Source organism: Epargyreus clarus, unplaced genomic scaffold, assembly GCF_041222505.1.
Source record: "Epargyreus clarus isolate Ecla_fem2 unplaced genomic scaffold, WU_Ecla_fem_2.2 ptg000024l, whole genome shotgun sequence".
Taxonomy (NCBI): domain Eukaryota; kingdom Metazoa; phylum Arthropoda; class Insecta; order Lepidoptera; family Hesperiidae; genus Epargyreus; species Epargyreus clarus.
Window position 1 is genome coordinate 1799322 of NW_027332231.1, and position 22729 is coordinate 1822050.

General features: G+C 41.7%; 1 protein-coding gene across 1 annotated transcript in view; it reads right to left on the bottom strand.

Moving 5' to 3' along the window:
- Positions 1-22729, bottom strand: part of LOC140752529 (phospholipid-transporting ATPase ABCA3) — a 40799-nt gene that overhangs the window by 12905 nt on the left and 5165 nt on the right. Inside the window, exons 4-23 of the mRNA XM_073086866.1 lie at positions 22263-22380; positions 21901-21986; positions 21377-21535; positions 20771-20999; positions 19094-20482; positions 18242-18411; positions 17621-17755; positions 16820-16937; positions 16401-16555; positions 15718-15945; positions 15034-15172; positions 12425-12674; positions 11483-11541; positions 10911-11023; positions 10211-10324; positions 9666-9768; positions 9076-9158; positions 8483-8690; positions 3390-3611; positions 2269-2391 (exon numbers count right to left, since the gene is read on the bottom strand). Of these exons, the coding sequence (XP_072942967.1) occupies positions 2269-2391; positions 3390-3611; positions 8483-8690; positions 9076-9158; positions 9666-9768; positions 10211-10324; positions 10911-11023; positions 11483-11541; positions 12425-12674; positions 15034-15172; positions 15718-15945; positions 16401-16555; positions 16820-16937; positions 17621-17755; positions 18242-18411; positions 19094-20482; positions 20771-20999; positions 21377-21535; positions 21901-21986; positions 22263-22380 (4201 nt within the window). The remainder of the gene's footprint in view (positions 1-2268; positions 2392-3389; positions 3612-8482; positions 8691-9075; positions 9159-9665; positions 9769-10210; positions 10325-10910; positions 11024-11482; positions 11542-12424; positions 12675-15033; positions 15173-15717; positions 15946-16400; positions 16556-16819; positions 16938-17620; positions 17756-18241; positions 18412-19093; positions 20483-20770; positions 21000-21376; positions 21536-21900; positions 21987-22262; positions 22381-22729) is intronic.

Sequence of the window (22729 nt, forward strand, 5' to 3'; positions counted from 1 at the left end):
TTTCCTCCTTTTCGGAGGCGTGCACCTCTTGCTACCCAGGCGGTGGTCAGATGGACGACCGAGGTCCACGCATAGGGCGCATTTTGGTGTCTGTGCTTTGCATTGGCTCGCCCTATGACCGGGCTCGCCACATACGTAGCACAGAGCGCTCCTATCCCTGGTGCTGGTGCACTGGTGCCGAGCGTGCCCCATCTCGAGGCAACGGAAGCATTGGAGTGACCTAGCCGGCAGTATTTCCACCCTAGCGGACACCCACCCGACAAGAAGTCGCTTCGCAGCGGCCAGCTTCCGGATGGCTGTGAGGGGACAGCGCACCCATACTGTCCCCAAAGCCGAAGGTCTCTGCCGAATCTCTCCAACCTTAACGTCGGCGATCGCACACACGCAGGTCGCAGCAATGGCGCTGGCGACAGACATCTAATGTCTAATAACGATATTAAATATTTATCTTTGTAAGTGTATGGCACCTATGTCACAGATTCCTTATTTTTACCACGCCAACAGCTTAACAAACAAGACTTATAAATTAAAACAAACATTTAAGACTTTATCTTCTGAAGCCAATTATAAGCATGCACAATTTTAACATAAGACTATTATGATGTTAAATAACGTCGTATTAACCGCATGGATTGGAGATGAGATTGAAGTAATATCATGAGGAGGTGAGGTAGATTCATAATGTATGCAATTTGGAACAATCACAGACATAACACTATCAGTCTTCAGCTTCAGTATATTGTTATCTTGTGTGCGCGCCAACACGTGTTCCGACGCACGCAAAATCTATAGGGCGCCATCCTACTTATGCTGATACAATTTGCCAATGTATCTATCTATGTCTTGCAATAAAGATTTCTTGGAAGGTATTGCTTAAGGATAACAGTAGATAACGGTGGCGACGAGATAGTACAACAATCAATATGTCTGTCCGAGATTAAAAATTGCAATTTTATTTTACGGTTCATAATTATTTTTTAGGATTATTTATTATTATTATTGTTTTAAAGGTAGTAGAAGCCACTTTCATAGCTGTTCCTGCCTAATAACAGCAATGTTAAGTGCTGCTGTGTTCCGGTTTGAAAGGCAAGAGAAATACATTCAAGGCGTTACAACTAAGTCTTCAGGAGTACCAACGCACCTGTGGCTAAACTTAGGTAGGACTCGAATCTTATCTGGGGTTGATTACGGATGTCCATGGTCGGCAGAAATCACTTACCGTTAGGCAGACTGCATACTCGTGCGCTACTGTTATATTCTAAAATTCTCGTGTCACAATGTTAGTTACCGTACTCCTCCGAAACGGCTTTACCGATTTTCACCAAATTTTATATGCATATTCAGTAGGTCTGAGAATCGGCTACTATCTATTTTTTATACTCCTAAGTGATAAGGGTTGTTCACCCTTAACATTTTTTATTTATATGGGAACACAACGTTTGCCAGGGCAGCTGGTTGTATGTATAAAGCATGTGTAAATATGTACATGCCAATTAATCTTCGTAGCCGCTTAAATAACGAATGTGTATGGTTGGTTTAGGTTTAAAAGATCCGTAATGCAACTCTGTCATTTTTTTCAAAGTGATTTCCATCATCCGCTATTGATTCTGACCATTATGATCGATCATTTAGTAGTTCACGAAACAACGTCGTATTTTCGTTTCAGCCCTTAGCCATGGCTCAAGCGTATTGACATACACTACACGCTATCGTTATCAAAACTGTTTACTGGTTAGTGCTCATAACCTGATAACACGACTATGACATCATAATTACGTTCGAAATTTAAAAATGGATTTTAATCCAATTGATGGTAAGGGTTATTACCGCCCAAAAACATGTGCTATGAAATCCATAAGGACTTGATCATTTTATGTTCATCTCATTTTTTTTGTTAACGAGGGGGAAACCTTCAAAAGGTACTCGGTGCCGTGGGAGTGACACAGGGTTATGTGAGACTTTTATCGCACTAAAACCCCATGCGACCATACATACCGTCGTCCATCCCGTACTCGCTGGCTGGGCGGTTCGAGCTCTAACTCTTGCCGCCCGCAACCCCGGAAGCCCCCTTTTAGTCGCCTCTTACGACAAGCAGGGGATACTGTAGCCCTATTCTGGTCCCGGAATTACAGGGACATCTTTAACATGCAATGCAGCCTAAATAGTTTAACGGATGTTAACACATGGGATGTCATCGAATATTTTTAAGCCATCGGGTTTTTTATATTAATAAGAATCCTCTAGTTCCAGTTATCTTAGTGGTCTTACCGAACACGATGATGAAGACGCTGAGGAACAGCGTGGTGGCGCGCTCGCCGCAGCGGAAGGTGGGCAGGTACGCCACCGGCAGGAACGCCAGCAGCCCCAGCAGCATCACCAGCGCTATCGTACCTGTTGAGATCGCAACTTGTTATAGTCCGCGTAAAACTGCAAGTCCGCATGGAATATAGAAATGAATTGCGTCGCCGTAGCAAATTGTAGGACTATACCTGCTCGCAACAACTTCAGAGCGGACTAGCAGTTTGGCGCAGACTATGCTCTTAGACGAAGTAGCTTAATAGAGCCAAAAACAGAAAAGAAAGAAAAAGAGCCATGCTGTTGTACATTTTCGCGATTTCGTGACGTCATCTCTTACGTCCGATATACTGATAGCTATTACTGATATACTAATACACATGTATTATATTTATATTAGTGACCGAAGTAGGATAATTATGATAGGTTTGCAATAACTTAAAAATATTGTGCAATTGAATAAGGCAAAAATTGTCAAAATTTGAACTTTGATAGACAAAAATGATAAAGATATTATAATATTAATGAGCGTTTAGTTACAATATTCATATTTAGAGGGTATGTTAATATTTCACCTACATAACATATTGTATGATATTAAATTTTTTATATTTAGAACAAATGTATATGAAAATATAATAAGTTAGATTGTGACTTATTTTGGTAAGATTTTATATAATACTCTTATAGATAAGGAAATACGTATCACATTATTTAAAAAACAAGTCTATTTTTTAACTACTTTTTCGAATTTCGCGGATACACATATGTGTAATATATTGCGGATATTGTAGATGATTTTTTACACACAAAGATTTCGAGCTTCGTGATCCTAAACAAAATGTCATCAAACTTACCCAGAAAGTTAGTCTGCAGGAAGGTGTGGTCAGCGTCCGCAATCGCGGTGGCGGCGACGGTGGACAAACACTCACCTAGAAAGTCAGGCTGTATGAACGTGTGGTCCGCTTCCGCGACGGAGGTAGCGGCGACGGTGACGGCAACCACGGGCGTAGCGTACAACACCACGTGTGCTAGCGCCGCCGCCAGCCAGTGCAGCTCGGCCGCGCAGCCCAACAATAGGTCACCAAACTCACCCAGAAAGTCAGCCTGCAGGAACGTGTGGTCCGCGTCCGCGACGGCGGTGGCGGCGACGGTGCCCAGCACGACGGGCGCGGCGTAGAGCGCGGTGTGCGCCAGCGCCGCGGCCAGCCAGTGCAGCTCGGGCGCGCAGCCCGCCAGCGCGTGCAGCGCGCGCGTGCCCGCCGCGCGCTCCTTGATCACCAGCGGCAGCACGTTCATTATAGTCGCCAGCGTACCTGCGACGAACAATGTCTTAGGTGTAGGCATAGATGAGTAAAGATTACTCCCTCCTAACAAGAAAATGTACCCAGTTTTGAGAATTGAAATAGTTGCGTAAAAAAGTTTTGCCACGTCGCCGTGCTAAAATGTCCCTAAAATATTTGAAATAATTATTTATTTATTATGTAAATTACGCATTTATTCATAATTTTTCTCTAAAAATGTTTTTATTTGTCAAGAATTCAAAAAAGAACTCACTAATAAGCCGTTTGTGGCTTCATTCAATTTCAAGGCGGCGAAGTATCTTTACTAATCTATGGGTGTAGGTAGGAAGAAATCTTCAGAAATAGGTGGCGATGCCTCTGGTTTCCAGAAATTCTTTCTAATAACGATGCAAATTTAGTTGTATAAAAAAGAGCATTTACCACGATAAAACTAAACGGTACAAGCTTTTCTTTAACTTTATTCTTAAACATCCAAAAATTCAATATTAATTTGATTTAATTTCAATATGTTAACATCAAGTTATTTTACTTTTTGTTCATTATTCAATTAATTATTGTTAATGATGTTCTTTTGTTCTAATACCATACTATCTTTTTCTAATAGCATGCAAACCTGACATTGACTGTTTACGCAACATGATATTGAATTTTTAACTGAAGTCACACATGCATTGCTATCAGAGAACTTAAAACGATGCAGTAATTAGAACGGGTTAAATATACGCTTCAAACAAGCCACTACGGAAAGGGTAGCAGTCGCGAGCCGTAAGACAAAACCATGTTCTCATATAGCTACAACCATGTCTATGAAGTCTAAGAAGCGTAATACAACTGCGTAGATACTGGCACTGAGCCTGATACTTGGTCTATCAAGATATTGTAAAGAAATCATATTTGGTTACACGTATGTAAGATCTATTCATATAAATGGGGCCCAATCCGCCTAACACCAACACTAATCCTACAAAACAGAATGAGATTTTTGGGAAAGTCGAACAGTCGGAACAGCCAGTCGGAACAGCCAGTCGAAAATGGCTCTACGACTTACACTTTACGCTGATTTGCAATAACTTAAAAATATTGCGCAATTGGGAACATGCCTCATACTAGCGTTAACATTATTTCATAGTCTGCATAACTAAATTTTACTAAGATTTGCATTTATTCCTCACAGAGGAGTTATATACGATTGAAATCGCAAGTACCTAAATGAGGTCATCTTAATATTCAAAATGTCTGTAAACTACATTTCAACGGCCAAAAACAAAGGACCTTTATATTTTATTTATTGTTTTTAACGATTCAAAGGGGGCTTACGGGTAACGAGTGTTAAGAGTGGGAGTTCGAATGGAGGCAGAGGTTAAGAGACCTCTGGTTGCGTTTCATTGGAGGTCCCAGAGTCCTTTATGTAGGACTAAAGAAGACTATTTAATGTATGCAAGTATCAATAATAATAACCCAGTGTCTCTACCAAGGAATCAAATAGCATTTGAAGGTTCCCCCATAAAATATAAAAAGCATATTTTTTTTTTTTGTGCAAATTTCATAAAGTAATCAATACTGAGAAATACTTAACAAATTCTCGTTTACCTACTGACTTATCGCCCATACTAATCTTATTTACTTATCAAAATCGAACCGATACCAAAAATTTCATATATACATTTCGGGAGATAACATACATGTAACGATGACATTATGAAGTTTATTTGACTTTTCAACTAGATGGCGTTACAAATAGTGTAATAATATGAATTATAACTATGTAATTTGACATACAATATAATTTGTAGCAGCATTATTAAGTGATATCTGTAAATATTTTTACATAACACGTGAAAAAGTTAAGTAAATTTGATTTCAGATGTGTACGGGGCATAAACTACTTCTAATCGGACATCAGTGCATAAATCTATATTGTCTATGGCCGGGAGATTACGCACGAATTAAACCTGGCCGTTCATTCGTTAAATCGAGCGGCCTATATAAGCCTTGCGTCCACACTAGCAACTCACAGTATTCGAAAGAATCATCTAAAGATACATTCTCAGAGGATTACTCTGAATAATTCCAAGAAGAATTTGAAAATTTCCAAAACGAAGCTACAAAGATGTCGTTGACGAGGTGCATAGCGATCGACTGCGAGATGGTCGGCGGGACTCGCGGGGAGAACCTGGCGGCCCGGGTGACGCTGGTCAACGAACACGGCGAGGTGGTGCTCGATAAGTTCATCAACCCGATGAAGCCGATCGGCGACTACAGGACAGAGTACAGCGGGATTAAGCCTCAGGACCTGAGCGGGGCGGAGAGCTTGGCGGCGGTCCGTGCGCAGGTGCAGCGGATGATCAGCGGGCGGATCCTGGTGGGGCACTCGCTCGATGCGGACCTGGAGGCGTTGGGCGTGGCGCACCCCGAGCAGCTGCGGCGCGACCTGGCGCAGCACCAGCGCTACCGGAACCTCAACGGCGGCCAGCCCGCCTCGCTCAAGCTGCTGGCCGAGAGGATCCTCGGCCGCCGCATCCAGACCGGGCCGCACTCCTCGAAGGAGGACGCCATCGCCACAATGGATATTTACAAGGCCGACAGGTGGTAGGGACGGTCGTATATATTTTAAATAGTACGGTATATATTTTCTTACACATAAATGAATAAAAGAAATAAAGTGCTTTATTTAAAATACATTTTGGTTATTTTACACGTGAGTGAACTATTTAAATCCTAGTTTGATTATTACTTTCGTTTTTTTAAGTTATATGTCTATTGGAGAAAAGTATTATAATGATTATTATTCATTTTAATATAGAATGACAACATACACGCTACTGATACTTAAAGATGTAAGAATTCTTAAACATGTGATGGACTATAACCTAAAACTTGACTCTAGAAATATCATTTTTTCGTTTATCAAAAATAATTATTTTTATTATTTATATTTTCAAATTGTTTGTGTACGATTTTAGTGGTCACATGTCTAGCATTTATACTTATAGATACTTCAAACATTTTATCACTCGAATATATTTCTGAAATACAATTGTATTTGCTTTCGCTTGTGACCAGTAAAAAAAAGGTCAATTTCGATATTTGAAGAATGAAACGTGGTTAAGTCTCCTATACTTAGGTTATGTGAAAGATAATTTAAATACTGAAGACTGATACACTTGAACCACAATCAAGCTGCTCTTATTTTAAAACATTGCACTTGAATAGTCTAGCGGCCTGTTGGCGGCGGAAGGGGCCCCAGTCCGCCCCGGGCCTCCGATTCCGGGGGGCTTAAAATACAGTTGCTAAAAAAGGTAGTCAGAACCAAACAATGTATATCACTCAGGGAAAAAAAGGTCACCGAATCACAGGCGAATAATTCTATGACACATTTGTCATTTTACATTTTTACACTTTTGGGGGCCTCCATTCAACTTTCCGCCGGACCTCCGTCGACCTTAGTCCGCCACTGCTTGAATAGTTTTAGTTAATTTTAGTTACATTTTACACTAAAATTGTTGATTACATTTACACTTGACACTTCATTACTAACACTGCATACACTAAGAACCTAGAGGTGCTCCGATTTGTCTGCAGTATAACAATCGTAGACTCGATTTTAAACATTGCATAACAATACTGCTACTGACAGATATCCAAAATTGGATATTTTGGAAAAAATCTGCTATATTTGTATCACGGATGCTACCTGTAGGTGGTAGAACCCTTTGAGGTTCGACTCCGGCGGCACCACCGCCACACCTATTTCTACCTAATAACAGCAGTGTTAAGCGCTGCTGTGTTCCGGTTTGAAGGGTGTGGTGAGGGAGACAGACTTTTCCGAGGCGTTTCAGCTTAGTCCTCAGGGGTAGCGGCGGATCTCTGGCCGACCTCAGGTAGAAATATCTAATCCTATCTGGGGTTGATTACAGATGTCCATGGGCGGCAGTAGATGATGATAAGTGGCATCAGGTAGACTGCATGCTCGTCTGCTACTCTCATATTATAAAAAAAAAACTCATTACACACTTACTACACGGTAACAGTCTGTTCTCATCAATCAACGATGTAATGCTCGAATGTGAACTATATACATATAACATTACAGACAAATGTTGCAGAATAGAATACACACTACTTATTAGGCATATTTTACGTGTCATTTAGAATAAGTATCTCATAAAAGTCAAAATTAATAATTTTTTGTTGATTGTAAATAATTTATTTTACTGCAAAAGCTAAAAATACATTCGATATACATTTACATCTTCACAAGTACATAAGCAACTTCAAAATTTGCCCTCTTATTCCAGTGGTCTCAGGTTAGGATATAAGACATTTCTGATTTTTTGAAGTTATGTGCATATTAGATAAAAAATATCCTTTACGTAAATCTTTTAGATGAAAATAAATTCAAAGGTGTGTAAAGTGTACGAATCGGCCCTCTGAGTGTTTTCACTCTGAAAGGGAACCTCAATGTCCGACAGCTAGGATACCGAATATGAAGAACCGAATACCACCACCGAACTATTCTGTGGTGGTACTATCGCCACTCCTATTCTTGACTTATAACAGTAGTGTTAAGAGTGTTTGTGATCAATGTGTGGAGCATCTTATCTGGGGTTGATGACAGATGTTCACAGGCAACAGTAGCTACTTACCATCAGGTGGACGGGGGTTCTGGGTTCTGGGATTTCGGGGTTTGAAATTTAAATTGATCTTAATTTATTTTAATTATTATTTTATTATCGCTGTATAAATTTAATATCGTCAAAAATAAGAAACTAACATTTGATACATATTTTCTTGATAGGTCAACACACTTATTTACATTTTGGACACCAAATTATGGATCAGACTATAATATGCTTGCTAATACAATGTTTACAACTACTCACTGAACACGATCCCGGACGAGTAGAGCACGGCGCCGACGCTGCTCTTGGGCTCGACGGCGGGCACGTGCGCGGCGCTGTGCGCCAGCGGCCAGTTGCGCGCCGCCAGCGTGTGCGCCCCGGCCGCGGGGAGCGCCCTAGCCGCCATGTAGCGGCCCAGCAGGCGCAGCCCCACGGGCGCCGTGTGCAGGTACACCGTCGAGTACCACACCTGCAAGTGACAACAATGTAACACACATTTCTGCCTTCCATGATACAGGCTTTGTTTAGTATAGAAGGCGGTGTTCACTTATATTGTACTAGACATTGTAAATAATTATTAAATTATTTGTCAAATGATACACGTCTAAATTGGCTCAAAATTGATTTGATTATTATTATTTATTGGTGGTTGATTACAGATTTCCATGGACAGCAATTTACCGTTTTGTTTAATGCACAGTTGTTTGCAGCTCCAATATAAGTTATAAATTTAACAACTTAAAAAAACCTTTATGTACATTCGTCTAGATATAAATCTACCGTTGCTTCGTAATGGTTCACATAGAAGATGGGGAGAAAGAAAGAGTGAGAACAAAAGAGAAAACGATAGTTACCTTGGCATCAGTTTCATTAACTTCTATCCCGATTAAGTAATTCGAGTATTTTTTGATGCCAGATTTGCCGATTCGTAGTATTGCTGTGAAAAAAAAAACAATATTTAAAAGCAAACATGGATGGAACATTTAAAATTTTATGTCATTTTATGTTCACAAAAGGTATTATAGCGATATAAATGTATATTTTATAAAAATAAAATGATCATCTGTATAAAACAACAACTTGATACTGATTTATAATAATAATAATAAATTTTTATTCACGGAATACATAGCAGTACACACATGACTATAAAAACAAGAATTAAAACAAAACATAAACATAAAAAATTCTATAAATTTCTATAATACTTAAAAAGGTTGGTAAAACGTGTGGCGCTTTTTTATTATTATACGTTTCACCTATTTTTGCTTAAGAAGAAGAATGGGAATAAAGACTAGATAGTAACTATGACTTACCGTCGTTATGACGATTATAATTATTATTTATATTGTGTTTGTATCGGATATGTTCACCGGAAAAAATACCTTTATAAATTAAAATAAATAAACAAATAAGAATATAAAGTATGGTAACGGTGACTCACCATCGTTGAGGTCGGTCGCGGGCTCCAGGAAGGGCGGCGCCCCCACCACTCGCCGCAGCGTGTCCGTGTCGTTCACCTTGTACAGTATGCGAGCACCGCTCACCTGACCATTATAATTTGTTTATATATTTTTATTATTTAATTTGTCTCACAGAGAGTATAGGACATAGTCCACCGCTGGTCAGGTGAAGATTGGTGTACTTCACCCCACCCTTGACAACTATTAATTTTGTAAGAATGTATGCGTGCATGTTTCTTCACGATGTTTTCCTTCACTGTTTAAGGAACTGATTTTTTTAATACGCACATAACTTTGAAAAATCATTATTGCGGGCCTGGGATTTGAACTATGCTACCCCTGGTTGTGTATATAATTTTTATTTGCATATTACAAGTTTTAAAAGATGTGTAAAGTCTAATAATACACATTACGCGAGCATGGTGAACTATGACCTACCTCCATCTTATTCTGAAATGTTTATGCACAGCTGTAGGATAATAATGAATTGAATAAGACAACATTTAAATGGATTATAGCTACAAACCTTATCATACAAGTCCAAGTCAAGATTAATCGAGCGCTCCTTGTTGTCATACGAACTATCGTTGTTACTGGCGATCGTGATCAATACGGTCAGTAATATTGGCAGGAAGAAATACTGAAACAAAAACAAATACTTGTTATATCACACCAAGTCAGTAAAGTTGGTGTGGTAAGGGAGAAATACTTTTCAAAAGCATTCCAGCTTAGTCCTTAGGGGTAGCGGCGCATTTGTGGCTGACCTCAGATAGGACTCTAATCTATCTGGGGTTGATTACAGATGTCCATGGGCGGCAGAAGCCACTTACCATCAAATACTGCATGCTTGTCTACTACTCTTATTTTATATAAAATCAATTTTATTTCTCTTTTTTCAAAAAAATAATATTCAGAGTTTTTCGCAAACGTCCCAAAAGAAATAAAATTTTAGAATTTACACATTTTCAATAATAATTTTGACTACAAGGCAAAAACAAGTTCTTATTACAAGTAAACTATATAAATTGACCACCACGGTCACCATACCTATCTGATGCGCAGAGGGTCCCGAGTTCGATCCCCGGCGAAACAGATATCTAAATGATGAATATTACATTTATGTTTCTGGGTGTTTGTGTATTTGTCTATGTGTGTGTCCATGGCACCCACGACGCAGTGTGGGGCTGTGAGTGTAGAAAGCGTTTTTTTTAATATTGATGACTCACCACCAAGAAGTACGAGGTCCGCTTGTCGATGACGAAGCGCAGCTGCCGCCACAGCAGCGCCACTACCTGCTGCACGTACAGCCCGAACCCGGTACGCTTTTCGAACTGCAGCTCTGTGAAATGTTAGTATCGTTTAGTAATATGTAGGCGACCATTGTAAAATCACCCGTATGCTTTATATTGCCCTATCGTATATGTAAGCTTCGCTAGAATTCGCTTACTATCCCCCACTACTAGGTATAGGTGGAGTTCTGGTACGTATTCTTACACGTTGCTCATACGATTTGGTGGATCGAGTACAGATTACTGGTCACGTGTCAGATTTTTTTAGACTGCCTGTTAATTTAGAATCCTATTAGATTACAAGGATTTATCTAATGATGGAACTGACTGTTTATGGCCTTCTTATATATGACCTTCTGAAGTACGGATAAAATTTTGGCACTAATAGTAACAGGTCATAAAGTCATCAAGTTACAATCAAAAGTACTCCCAAAAAGGGAAAAGTGACAAAATGGCGAAACATTTGTCAATTGCCAAAACATTAACAAAGTGACATATTATAAAGTTACCTGTCGTGGTGTCATCAAGCATGTCTTCAGAGGCCATTGCGTCCGAGTCGCTGCATAACCTGCGAAATAAGAGGTCGACATACACTTACAGTAGACATTGGCACAATTCTAAAAATTTCTCCCGCCGGACTAGGTGATAATGCCCGGAGAGCGGCCGTGCTCCAACAGTCTCAGTTCGGAGCTTGTATATATGCAAGATGTTTAGAAAACTTCGATAGCGTGATTCAGCAGCGCCATCTCTTGACGAGTAGCGGGAAGTCGCAACAGTAGTGATAGAGTTGTACCGATATGATTTTATGGTTTAAGTAAGCATCGAACATGGTCTGGGTGTTATTACTTAGTATACAAGTTTTAGTGTGTCTATACCACCCACCCACTCACAACTGTCTTTAGAAAACAGTTTCAGTGTAAATGTAACAAATAAATAAATACTTGGGGTATGTTACGCATTGCTTAGGTGCTTCGTTTACGTCACGTGTTATTTTATTTGTTATTATTTTTATTGTATCCCTTCCATTGTTATTATTTTCTTTTGTATGTTGTAACTTGTATAGCATGTAAAATAAATGGTTTCTTTCTTTCTTTCTTTCTTAAAACTTTTTTAACATGACGGCATACTTATTGACTTGTGTACTTTTATAGTGTAGTAATGACGTAACCACACAAACATCATATTAATATGTAACTATATCTTATATATAAAATTCTCGTGTCACAATGTTAGTTACCATACTCCTCCGAAACGGCTTTACCGATTTCCATCAAATTTTATATGCATATTCAGTAGGTCTGAGAATCGGCTAATATCTATTTTTCATACCCCTAACTGATAAGGGTTGTTCACCCTTAACATTTTTTTATTTATATGGCAACATCGTTTGCCGGGTCAGCTAGTAATATATACAATATTATATACACGATACGGTAAAAACGCAAACTCACTTCAAGAACACCTCCTCAATAGTGGAGACACCGACACCGATGGAGTCGATGCCCAGCTCCGGGCGGCTGGTCTCCAGGTTGCTGAACAGCGCCGGGAACTTGGCGTTGTACTTGGCGGGCAGGTTGTATGTCAGCGAGTTCAGCGTCTTGCCCTTCAGCGTGGCGTCGGGCACGTGTGACGTCACCACCGACGTCACCGCCTCCTCCTTCGGGTAGCCGATCGTCGTGAAGGATAGACGGTAGCCGGTACCTGGTAGATTGAGTTTGAATTTGAATATGTACCGGTACTCACGATATGCGGTTTTTAATTTCTTTATTGCCGATATTTCGACACAGTTGCATGGATCGTGGTCACGGTAGTGGTGAATATGAAATATTTTTTATAGAACATTGCAAAATATTAAGAGGTTAAATAAGAAAATAAATAGTTTAATAATACACATAGAACAAAATGGGGAACGATATTTAAATATTCATACTTAACGGAGTATAGGTGTGTACAACTATGACTCACTCAACCTACACGTAACGTGTATATTATTCATATGTAGTGTTTTCTGTTTATGCGTCGCCCTACACCGCGCACGGATCGCAATGATGGCGTGCTTCAAGCACGTCATTTACGCGCATATTGTGCAAAAGCTGTAGTAGGAGGAACGCCTGTACAGACATATGTCTGTACAGGTCGGTGAAGTGACAGTGGAGGTGGTAGAACCCCTTGTTGTTCGACTCCGGCGGCACCACCGCCACACCCATTTCTTATAACAACAGCGTTAAGCGCTGCTGTGTTCTGGTGTAAAGGGTGCGGGAAAGGAGACATACTTTTCCGAGGCGTTCCAGCTTAGTCCTCAGGGATAGCGGCGCATCTGTGGCCGATCTCCGGTACTAATATCAAATCCTATCTGGAGTCGATTACAAATGTCCATGGGCGGCAGTAGCCACTTATTCAAATTCAAATTCAAATTCAAATCTCAAATTCAAATCTCATTTATTCAAAATTGATTCATATAGAATACTTTTTGAAAGTCAACAAACTACCACCGCTTCGGAAGGTATTTCGCTATGGAGAAGAAGCGGCGCAAGAAACTCCATACGTGTGCATATTTGCATCTTTTAAAGAGTAAATAATATACAATTTTACATAGTGGTACATATAATTATTTTTTGATGTTGGAACTGGAGTTGTCATACCATACGGATTTATCATTTAAGTATTGATTTACATTATAATAAGCTTTTTTACATAAAGTTAATTTTATAGTAGATTTAAACCTTTTCTCGGATAGATTGATAATGTCTTTTGGTATTTTATTGTAGAAACGAATACAGTTCCCCATAAAAGAATTACATACCTTGCTTAATCTAAATTGAGGTATGGCCAATTTATCTTTATTTCTAGTATTATGACTGTGCCTATTATAATTTTTTTCCAAAGAAGAATAATTTTTGCGAGCATATAAGATATTTTCATAAATATATTGACTAGGCACTGTCAAAATATTTATAGATTTAAACAGTTCTCGTAAGGACTCACGGGGGCGAAGACTATAAATGGCTCTAATTGCACGTTTTTGAAGTATAAAAATGACATCTATGCTAGCAGCGTTACCCCACAGCAGAATACCGTAAGACATAATGCTATGAAAATAACTAAAGTAAACAAGCCTAGCGGTTGGTATATCGGTAAGATGTCTTATCTTCTTTACCGCATAGGCTGCCGAACTAAGTCTACTACATAACTTTGCTATCTGAGGGCTCCATTGTAGTTTAGAATCTAAATTTATCCCTAAGAAAACTGTTTCATCTACAAATTCTAAGTGATCATTGTTAAGGGTAACATTCATCGTCAGCTTTTTAACATTAGGCAGAGCAAATCGGACACATTTAGTCTTTTTATTATTTAATACAAGATTGTTTGCGCTAAACCAGTTGTGAATTATGTCAAGTGCTTTATTGACAGCGCTCACGTCGTTAGATTGTCTTTTAACTTTAAATATTAAGGAAGTATCGTCAGCAAACAACACAACCTTTGATATGTCCTGCATTACATACGGTAGATCATTAATGTATACCAAAAACAAGAATGGCCCCAAAATAGAGCCTTGTGGGACGCCTACTTTAACACCAGAACCTAACGATTTGTGTCCCTTAACCTGAACTCGTTGTACTCTATTATCTAGATAAGACCTAAGCAGTTTTAGAGACGTACCGCGTATACCATAATATTCCAACTTTAACAAGAGAGTTTTATGTTCTACACAATCAAATGCCTTAGAAAGATCACAGAATACACCTATAGTATCCTGCGCATCTTCCCAAGCGTCAAAAATGTTTCGCATTAATTCAACACCCGCATCAACGGTTGATCTACCTTTGGTGAAGCCGAACTGTTTATTATGGAATAAATTATAAAAATTAAAGTGCACTAATAATTGATTAAGTATTAGTTTTTCAAATATTTTACTAAAAACAGGCAAAACAGAAATTGGTCTATAATTACTAGGATCTTTGTTGTCACCAGACTTAAATAGAGGAATGACCTTACTTACCATCAGGTTGACTGCATGCTCGTCTGCTCTATATTATAAAAGAAAAGCAGCGGTGCTCACCGACGGCCCGCTTGAGGTGCATGGTGGTGGCGTGGCAGCGCAGCGTGCCGCGGTGCAGCGCCGCCACGCGCTCGCCCAGCGCGTCCGCCTCCTCCATGAAGTGCGTGCTCAGCACCACCGTGCGCGTGCCCCGCAGCGACTGCGGACACACACACACACACAGCTATAGAAGCACATACACACGCGCAAACACGACACTGCATGCGCGTGTACAGATACACGCAACCGTGTACACGTACGTACGTACATTTTAATGTGCACGAGCGCATGTATAAGCGTGCATGCACACATACCACTTTGTATGCGTATTGCGTATATACACATATTGTCTTACAATTGTCATAAACGAATCACGCTCATGCTTGTACTCAACATTGTTGAAAAGTTAACACATAAAAAATATAAATTCGTCTAGTTTTTTCTTAAAATAATTATACACTAAACATGTGTAACATATCCATAAAAAAGCTTAATATGAAAACTTAATGAACAAAGCTATACTAGCACTAAATTAATCCATACTAGATATTAACATCGAAGCCAAGATAAGATTTGTCAAACATGAATACGTTTAAACACCTATCTAAGGACGCGAACTTTAGCGGATGTCACCTTAACCCATCCGATATTAAATTTCATATTATAGTTAACATAATACTAATATTATAAGAGATCTGTGCCTACCAGCAGCAAGTCCCACAGGCCTCGCCGCGTCTCCACGTCGAGGCCGGACGTGGGCTCGTCCAGCACCAGCACGCCGGAGCCGCCCGCCAGCGCGCAGGCCAGCTGCAGCCGCCGCCGCATGCCGCCCGACAGCTGCTCGCTCTTAGCACCGCACTTGTCCCCGATGCCCAGCTGCTCCAGCAGCTCGCGCGACGATTCCTTCGCTGTTGACCACGAGCCGCCCTTCAGCTGAAACGGACATAACGTCCTACAATTCAGTTCTTAATTAAGTTAAACCTGGGGTGTCCTTAAGAAAGATTTTTTTATATGTTATAGTGCAGTCCACCTGATGGTGAGTGGCTACAGCCGCCCATGGACATCTGTAATCAACTCCAAATAGAAGTAGATATTCCTACCAGAGGTCGGCCACAGATGCGCCGCTACCCCTCAGGACTAAACTGGAACGCCTTGGAAAAATATTTTTCCCTTACCACATCCATCAAACTAGAACACATCAGCGTTTATCACTGCTGTTATGAGACAGAAATAGATGTGGTAGTGGTGCCGCCGGAGTATAACCGCAAAGGGTTCTACTATCTTCTAAACTCCCTCAGACAGATCGCATATTTGCAGATTTTTTTTAACTACGTGCAGTTGCCGCCCTGCGCGATGACTTCCGCCCACGATCATTGCCCGGCACTCACCACGGTGAACATGACGACGTGCTCCAGCACGGTGAGGTGCGGCACGAACAGGTTGTGCTGCGGACACAGCCCCAGCTGCCGCAGCGCCCGCCGCCCGCTCTGCGCGATGTCAATCCCATCCACGAACACCTTGCCCGATGTCGGGGTTAACATGCCTGAGGGATTAAATCACTTAGAATTAAAGCCGTTTGATCATTCAACATCAAGTCAATATTAACAATTAAAGACGTTCATTAATTCATTCGACGTCAACCTAATTTTACGAATTAAACTCATTTGTTCATTTATTCCAAACGATATTTTCCATCACCAAATGATAAATAATTAAAAATAAAACAGATATGTGCATGGGAATCCCATTTTTATACCATGACACTATTTCATTATTATCAATTATAATGAAAGCGAATATCTTATACCAGTAATGATGGACATGAGCGTAGTCTTCCCGGCGCCATTGTGTCCGAGCAGCACGGTGATCTCGCCCTTGTACACGTCCAGGCTGACGTTCTTCAGCGCGCACTGGTTGCCGTACATCTGTCAACGTCACCGGTGTATTGTAGGGGGCGGTAGTGTAGTGTGCGTTACGTATACGCGCACATGCATACACAGATGTGTAAATGTGTATAGTCCGCGTAAAACTGCTCGTCCGCTCTGAATATATGAATCGCGTCGCTATAGCAAATTGTATGACTACACCTGCTTGCAACAACTTCAGAGCGGACTAGCAGTTTAGCGCGGACTATAACTATATTCTTGTGAGCATTTTATAAATAGGTCACCGCATAAGATTTTAATTAAGGCTGATTTAATTAAGCATAATTGGACCCTACTTGTAAATTCTTGAAATTAATAAATATGTTTTGGAAATGCTGAAATTTTGTATCAGCCATTTTTTTACTACTCAAGTTTCTGGTAGGAGTAGATAGGGCTGAATATACTTCAATTTATTAATGAGAGATATTACTTCACTATTATAGCGTAGGGCATGCCCACCAAATCAAAACACAGAGTCATTTAACATTACTAATAATAACAGTAACTTAACAACGTTTGGTTTATAAAAACCAATAACTGTGACGTGTGTAACTGTGACGGTGCTGTCCTCAAATATGGAATCATCAATGAATTTATTTCCTGTTCTTCATATTCTACTATTCATTACAAAGCAGCTACATTTTTTAAATTTCCTAGCCTATACCATATTTTTCATAACTTACCTTGGACACATTGACGATCTTGATGCCGACCTCCTTATTTTCGGGCACCTTCTCGAAGTACTCTGCGCCGGGCGTCAGGCCCTGCTCCTCGAGCGCCTCACCATCGCTTTCCACTTTCAACGCGTGTAGTTTTCTCTTTGAAATAAAAAGAGAACATTCAATTATATTATAAAAAGAAATTACACAAAAAAACAGCGTACCGACGCTCTTTTTTAAATTAACTTATGACTCACAGACACTAGATAAAAAGGAATTATATTTTGGTATCGTACTGTCGTACCCTATAGGCCTGCCCCCAGTTGTGGGAGAAGAGCGGTAATTAAGGTTTAATTTATATAATTATTACGTAAGCACAATGGGGTGTGGGGCGATTGAGGGAGTCTTCGATTTACTTATTTTTAAAACATGGAGGCAGGGGAAGTCTGTATGGTGTCATTATCAGGGATTTTATTTTTAAATTTGTTCCATTGAAATTTATTGTTAACGTAAAATAAGGGAGGGGGAGTTTTGATTACTTTCATTCACAAGTTGCAATGATACTAGTAATTGCTAAAATTTTGCATACGTACAATTTACATGACCTCCATTAAAAAAAAAAAAAACAACAAAAATCATACATACCATCCACAACCGGAAGCAAGGCAGCTTCAGTCCCATGTACGGCGCGTTGATCAACACCAGTACCATCGTGGAGATCAGCATCTGCACGCACATCGCTACGATGCACGTGAACGCCGACAGGCCGATCGGGTCGTGACGGTCGAACATGTTGCTACACGTTAGGCCCATATCTGAAAATTTTCAATTTTTTTTTATTATATTTAACTAAAATGAACACAACAAATACAAATTATATTGAGGCTAACGACTCACGGACCGTATTCGTCAGACTTTAACAGCAGCCGCCACCCATAGATTAGTAAAGTCGCCGCCTATATACTTCGCCTATATATTCACCTATATACTTCGCCGCCTTGAAATTGAATGAAGCCATAAACGGCTTATTTTAGTAAGTTCTTTTTTTGAATTCTTGACAAATAAAAACATTTTTAGAGAAAATTTACGAATAAATAAGTAATACGGCGTAATTTAAGTAATAAATAAATAATTATTTCAAATATTTTAGGGACATTTTAGCACGGAGACGTGGCAAAACTTTTTTACACAACTATTTCAATTCTCAAAACTGGGTACATTTTCTTGTTAGGAGTGAGTAATCTTTACTAATCTATGCCGCCACCGTAGCAAAATAGCTGTTTTATTTTAAGACAAACGAGATCGTAAAAGTATGCGGTTAAGCAGCCGCCGCACTGGCATGTCGGGAAACTGAGATCGATAGCAACTTTTCGCTTGCAATTTGAGTGCCACGTACGTGAAGGAATTTTACGAATAGCCGCGGAAGGTACACTTCTGCATGTTGCCTGTCAGTACAGCTGCAGCCATAGCGCTACTTCTCGACATCTCGACTCTTACCGAGCTTCTCGAGCGCGGCCAGCTCCCGCCAGTACCACTGCAGCGGCACGTCGGGCAGCAGCGCCAGCAGCGGCCGCAGCCAGGGCACACACACACACGTACCGAGCTTCTCGAGCGCGGCCAGCTCCCGCCAGTACCACTGCAGCGGCACGTCGGGCAGCAGCGCCAGCAGCGGCCGCAGCCAGGGCACACACACACACGTACCGAGCTTCTCGAGCGCGGCCAGCTCCCGCCAGTACCACTGCAGCGGCACGTCGGGCAGCAGCGCCAGCAGCGGCCGCAGCCAGGGCACACACACACACGTACCGAGCTTCTCGAGCGCGGCCAGCTCCCGCCAGTACCACTGCAGCGGCACGTCGGGCAGCAGCGCCAGCAGCGGCCGCAGCCAGGGCACACACACACACGTACCGAGCTTCTCGAGCGCGGCCAGCTCCCGCCAGTACCACTGCAGCGGCACGTCGGGCAGCAGCGCCAGCAGCGGCCGCAGCCAGGGCACACACACACACGTACCGAGCTTCTCGAGCGCGGCCAGCTCCCGCCAGTACCACTGCAGCGGCACGTCGGGCAGCAGCGCCAGCAGCGGCCGCAGCCAGGGCACACACACACACGTACCGAGCTTCTCGAGCGCGGCCAGCTCCCGCCAGTACCACTGCAGCGGCACGTCGGGCAGCAGCGCCAGCAGCGGCCGCAGCCAGGGCACACACACACACGTACCGAGCTTCTCGAGCGCGGCCAGCTCCCGCCAGTACCACTGCAGCGGCACGTCGGGCAGCAGCGCCAGCAGCGGCCGCAGCCAGGGCACACACACACACGTACCGAGCTTCTCGAGCGCGGCCAGCTCCCGCCAGTACCACTGCAGCGGCACGTCGGGCAGCAGCGCCAGCAGCGGCCGCAGCCAGGGCACACACACACACGTACCGAGCTTCTCGAGCGCGGCCAGCTCCCGCCAGTACCACTGCAGCGGCACGTCGGGCAGCAGCGCCAGCAGCGGCCGCAGCCAGGGCACACACACACACGTACCGAGCTTCTCGAGCGCGGCCAGCTCCCGCCAGTACCACTGCAGCGGCACGTCGGGCAGCAGCGCCAGCAGCGGCCGCAGCCAGGGCACACACACACACGTACCGAGCTTCTCGAGCGCGGCCAGCTCCCGCCAGTACCACTGCAGCGGCACGTCGGGCAGCAGCGCCAGCAGCGGCCGCAGCCAGGGCACACACACACACGTACCGAGCTTCTCGAGCGCGGCCAGCTCCCGCCAGTACCACTGCAGCGGCACGTCGGGCAGCAGCGCCAGCAGCGGCCGCAGCCAGGGCACGGCGCGCGCGGGCAGCACCAGCAGCGGCAGCCACAGCGCCGCGTACACGTACGCAGATATCGACGTCACGTATTGCACTGGAATCACGTAATGTCGTAAGCGTGACGTCATTTCACACAGAAAAGTGAAACATTAGACAAGTATTGCACAAAAAGTTGTTTTTTAGGGAAATTAATTCTGGAAATATTAATTAAATTTATAAACATATTTTCAAATTTTATAGGTCCTTTAATAGGGGTCAAAGAAGCTTATCTGAAAACAGAGATCTAACTTGACATCTCTACTATACTAAAATGTCTAAAATGGTAGTTTAGTCACGAATCACAATAAACACCAAAAACAATTATGTTACATTTAAAACCCACTAGACTTAAACGCGTAGCTGAGGACGAACGCTACGAACACGAGCGTGAAGAAGTGCAGCGCGAGCACCAACCCCATCAGCCCGGCGCTGGAGTGGCGCACGAGGGGGTTGGAGGTGCTCGTCAGCAGGATCGGCACCCCCACGCTGAACACCAGCGCCGCCGGTAACATGTTGATTATGTGTGACGCGAACACGTCCTCCGGTTTCACGCCCACCATACGTAGCATGTCCTGGAATGACGCAATATTATTAGGGAATTTTACTTTTTTATCTTCATGTTTTGGTAGTTCAATAAGAGGTTATAATGCGTGATTGAGGATTGCGTGACGCCGTGTCTTATCAAATCGCGAAACGTTGCTTCACTTGCGTAGAAAATGGCAGCTATTGGGGGCAGCCCAGGGCGGCACATTTTGTAGGTGGCAAATTTTCACAAATTACACTTTGTTTCGATGCTTAAAATACAATTCAATAACACAACTTTCATGTATGGAACAAATAGTAAAAATGAAGAGCTTCAAATGTTTTTATTAATTAGAATACTTTTACTCCTTCTAATTCCTTGGGGGGTAAAACCTGGATAACTAACACCCACGCTACATCACTATACCTGGATCCCCGAGACCTTCTCCTCCACCAGGCGCGTGAGCAGCGACATGAAGGGCAGCAGCAATGCCATCCAGCACAGGATCGCCGCCAGCACAGACACCAACTCCACTGCCATGTTCTCTTGCAGCCTCACGTATGGAAACTCTTGGAGTGACACGCGCTGTGTATTAAGGAATAGAGACCTTTTCATTCATTCATTCGCTTCGTCATTTACACATAAAAATGTTTTATTGGAGTACTTATTGTACATTGATGCCCCCTTTCTTATTATAATAATTCTCTTTCATATGATTCTTAGACAAAAATATAAACTATAATGTAATATTTCAAAAGTAAGTAGGTATGTTTCTAGTATACAATTTGGCATTTACTATGGATTTCAAGTCTAGTATTGAAACGACCGTAAATATTGTTTTATAGGTTTACAAAAGTGGAAAAAAAACATTTATGTATAATTAAAGCACTGATCTAAACCACTTTTACCGAGCGGGTCAATTTTTTTTCAAAAACTAGAAGGACGCTCACCTGTTTAATATCGGTTCCGCTGAGTAGCTTGATGTAGCTGGTATCGATCGCCCATTGCAGCCGCATAAACTCTTTGTATACAGTACCTGCAAATTATGATTTTCAGGTACTATACTATTATATATATAATGTAATGGTTACAATTTCTAGGAGACACGAACAACTGCAGTCATTTGCAAAAATATCTCGGTATTTTCTCCAACTCTATTCTTCACCATACATGTAATGATCAATGTTACTTACATACTCTTTTTGTCTGCTACAGTTTGAATTTTCGCTTATCTTAATTGTCATATTTCTAATTGTGGTAGGCAAAAATAAGTTTCAGATGGAATATTACTAACGGGTGAATATGTTCATACCGAAATTCTCATGGGGACCGATTTCCCCGCTCTGCGGTAACGTTAAATACGTCTGGAATTTCTGGTTCATGCGTATGGTGTAGTCCAAACTCGCGGGCCAGGTCTCCCCTTCCATATGCTGGAACAAAATAATATGAAAATATTTATTGTAGTTGTATATATGTATAAGATTATATAAATTCTGTGCGACTTTGCTCAGCTCATTATTATTTATAAATATCATAAAAAAATAGTTTTAATCGAAAGAGTGTACTATGAAGCGAGTCACATTGAAACTTATATTAAAGTATTTTTTGACGACTTCAAGTCTCAAGAGATATTTTCGCATTCCAGTAGCGTTCGGATCCCTATTTAAATTACTTTTAGTGCACGGAGGCTTAGAACAAAAGGAGCATTTTTACCGCTACCATGCGCGAATGTGAAACCGCAACGCGCGTAGATTTGACGGAAAAATCGCTTTGTGAGTG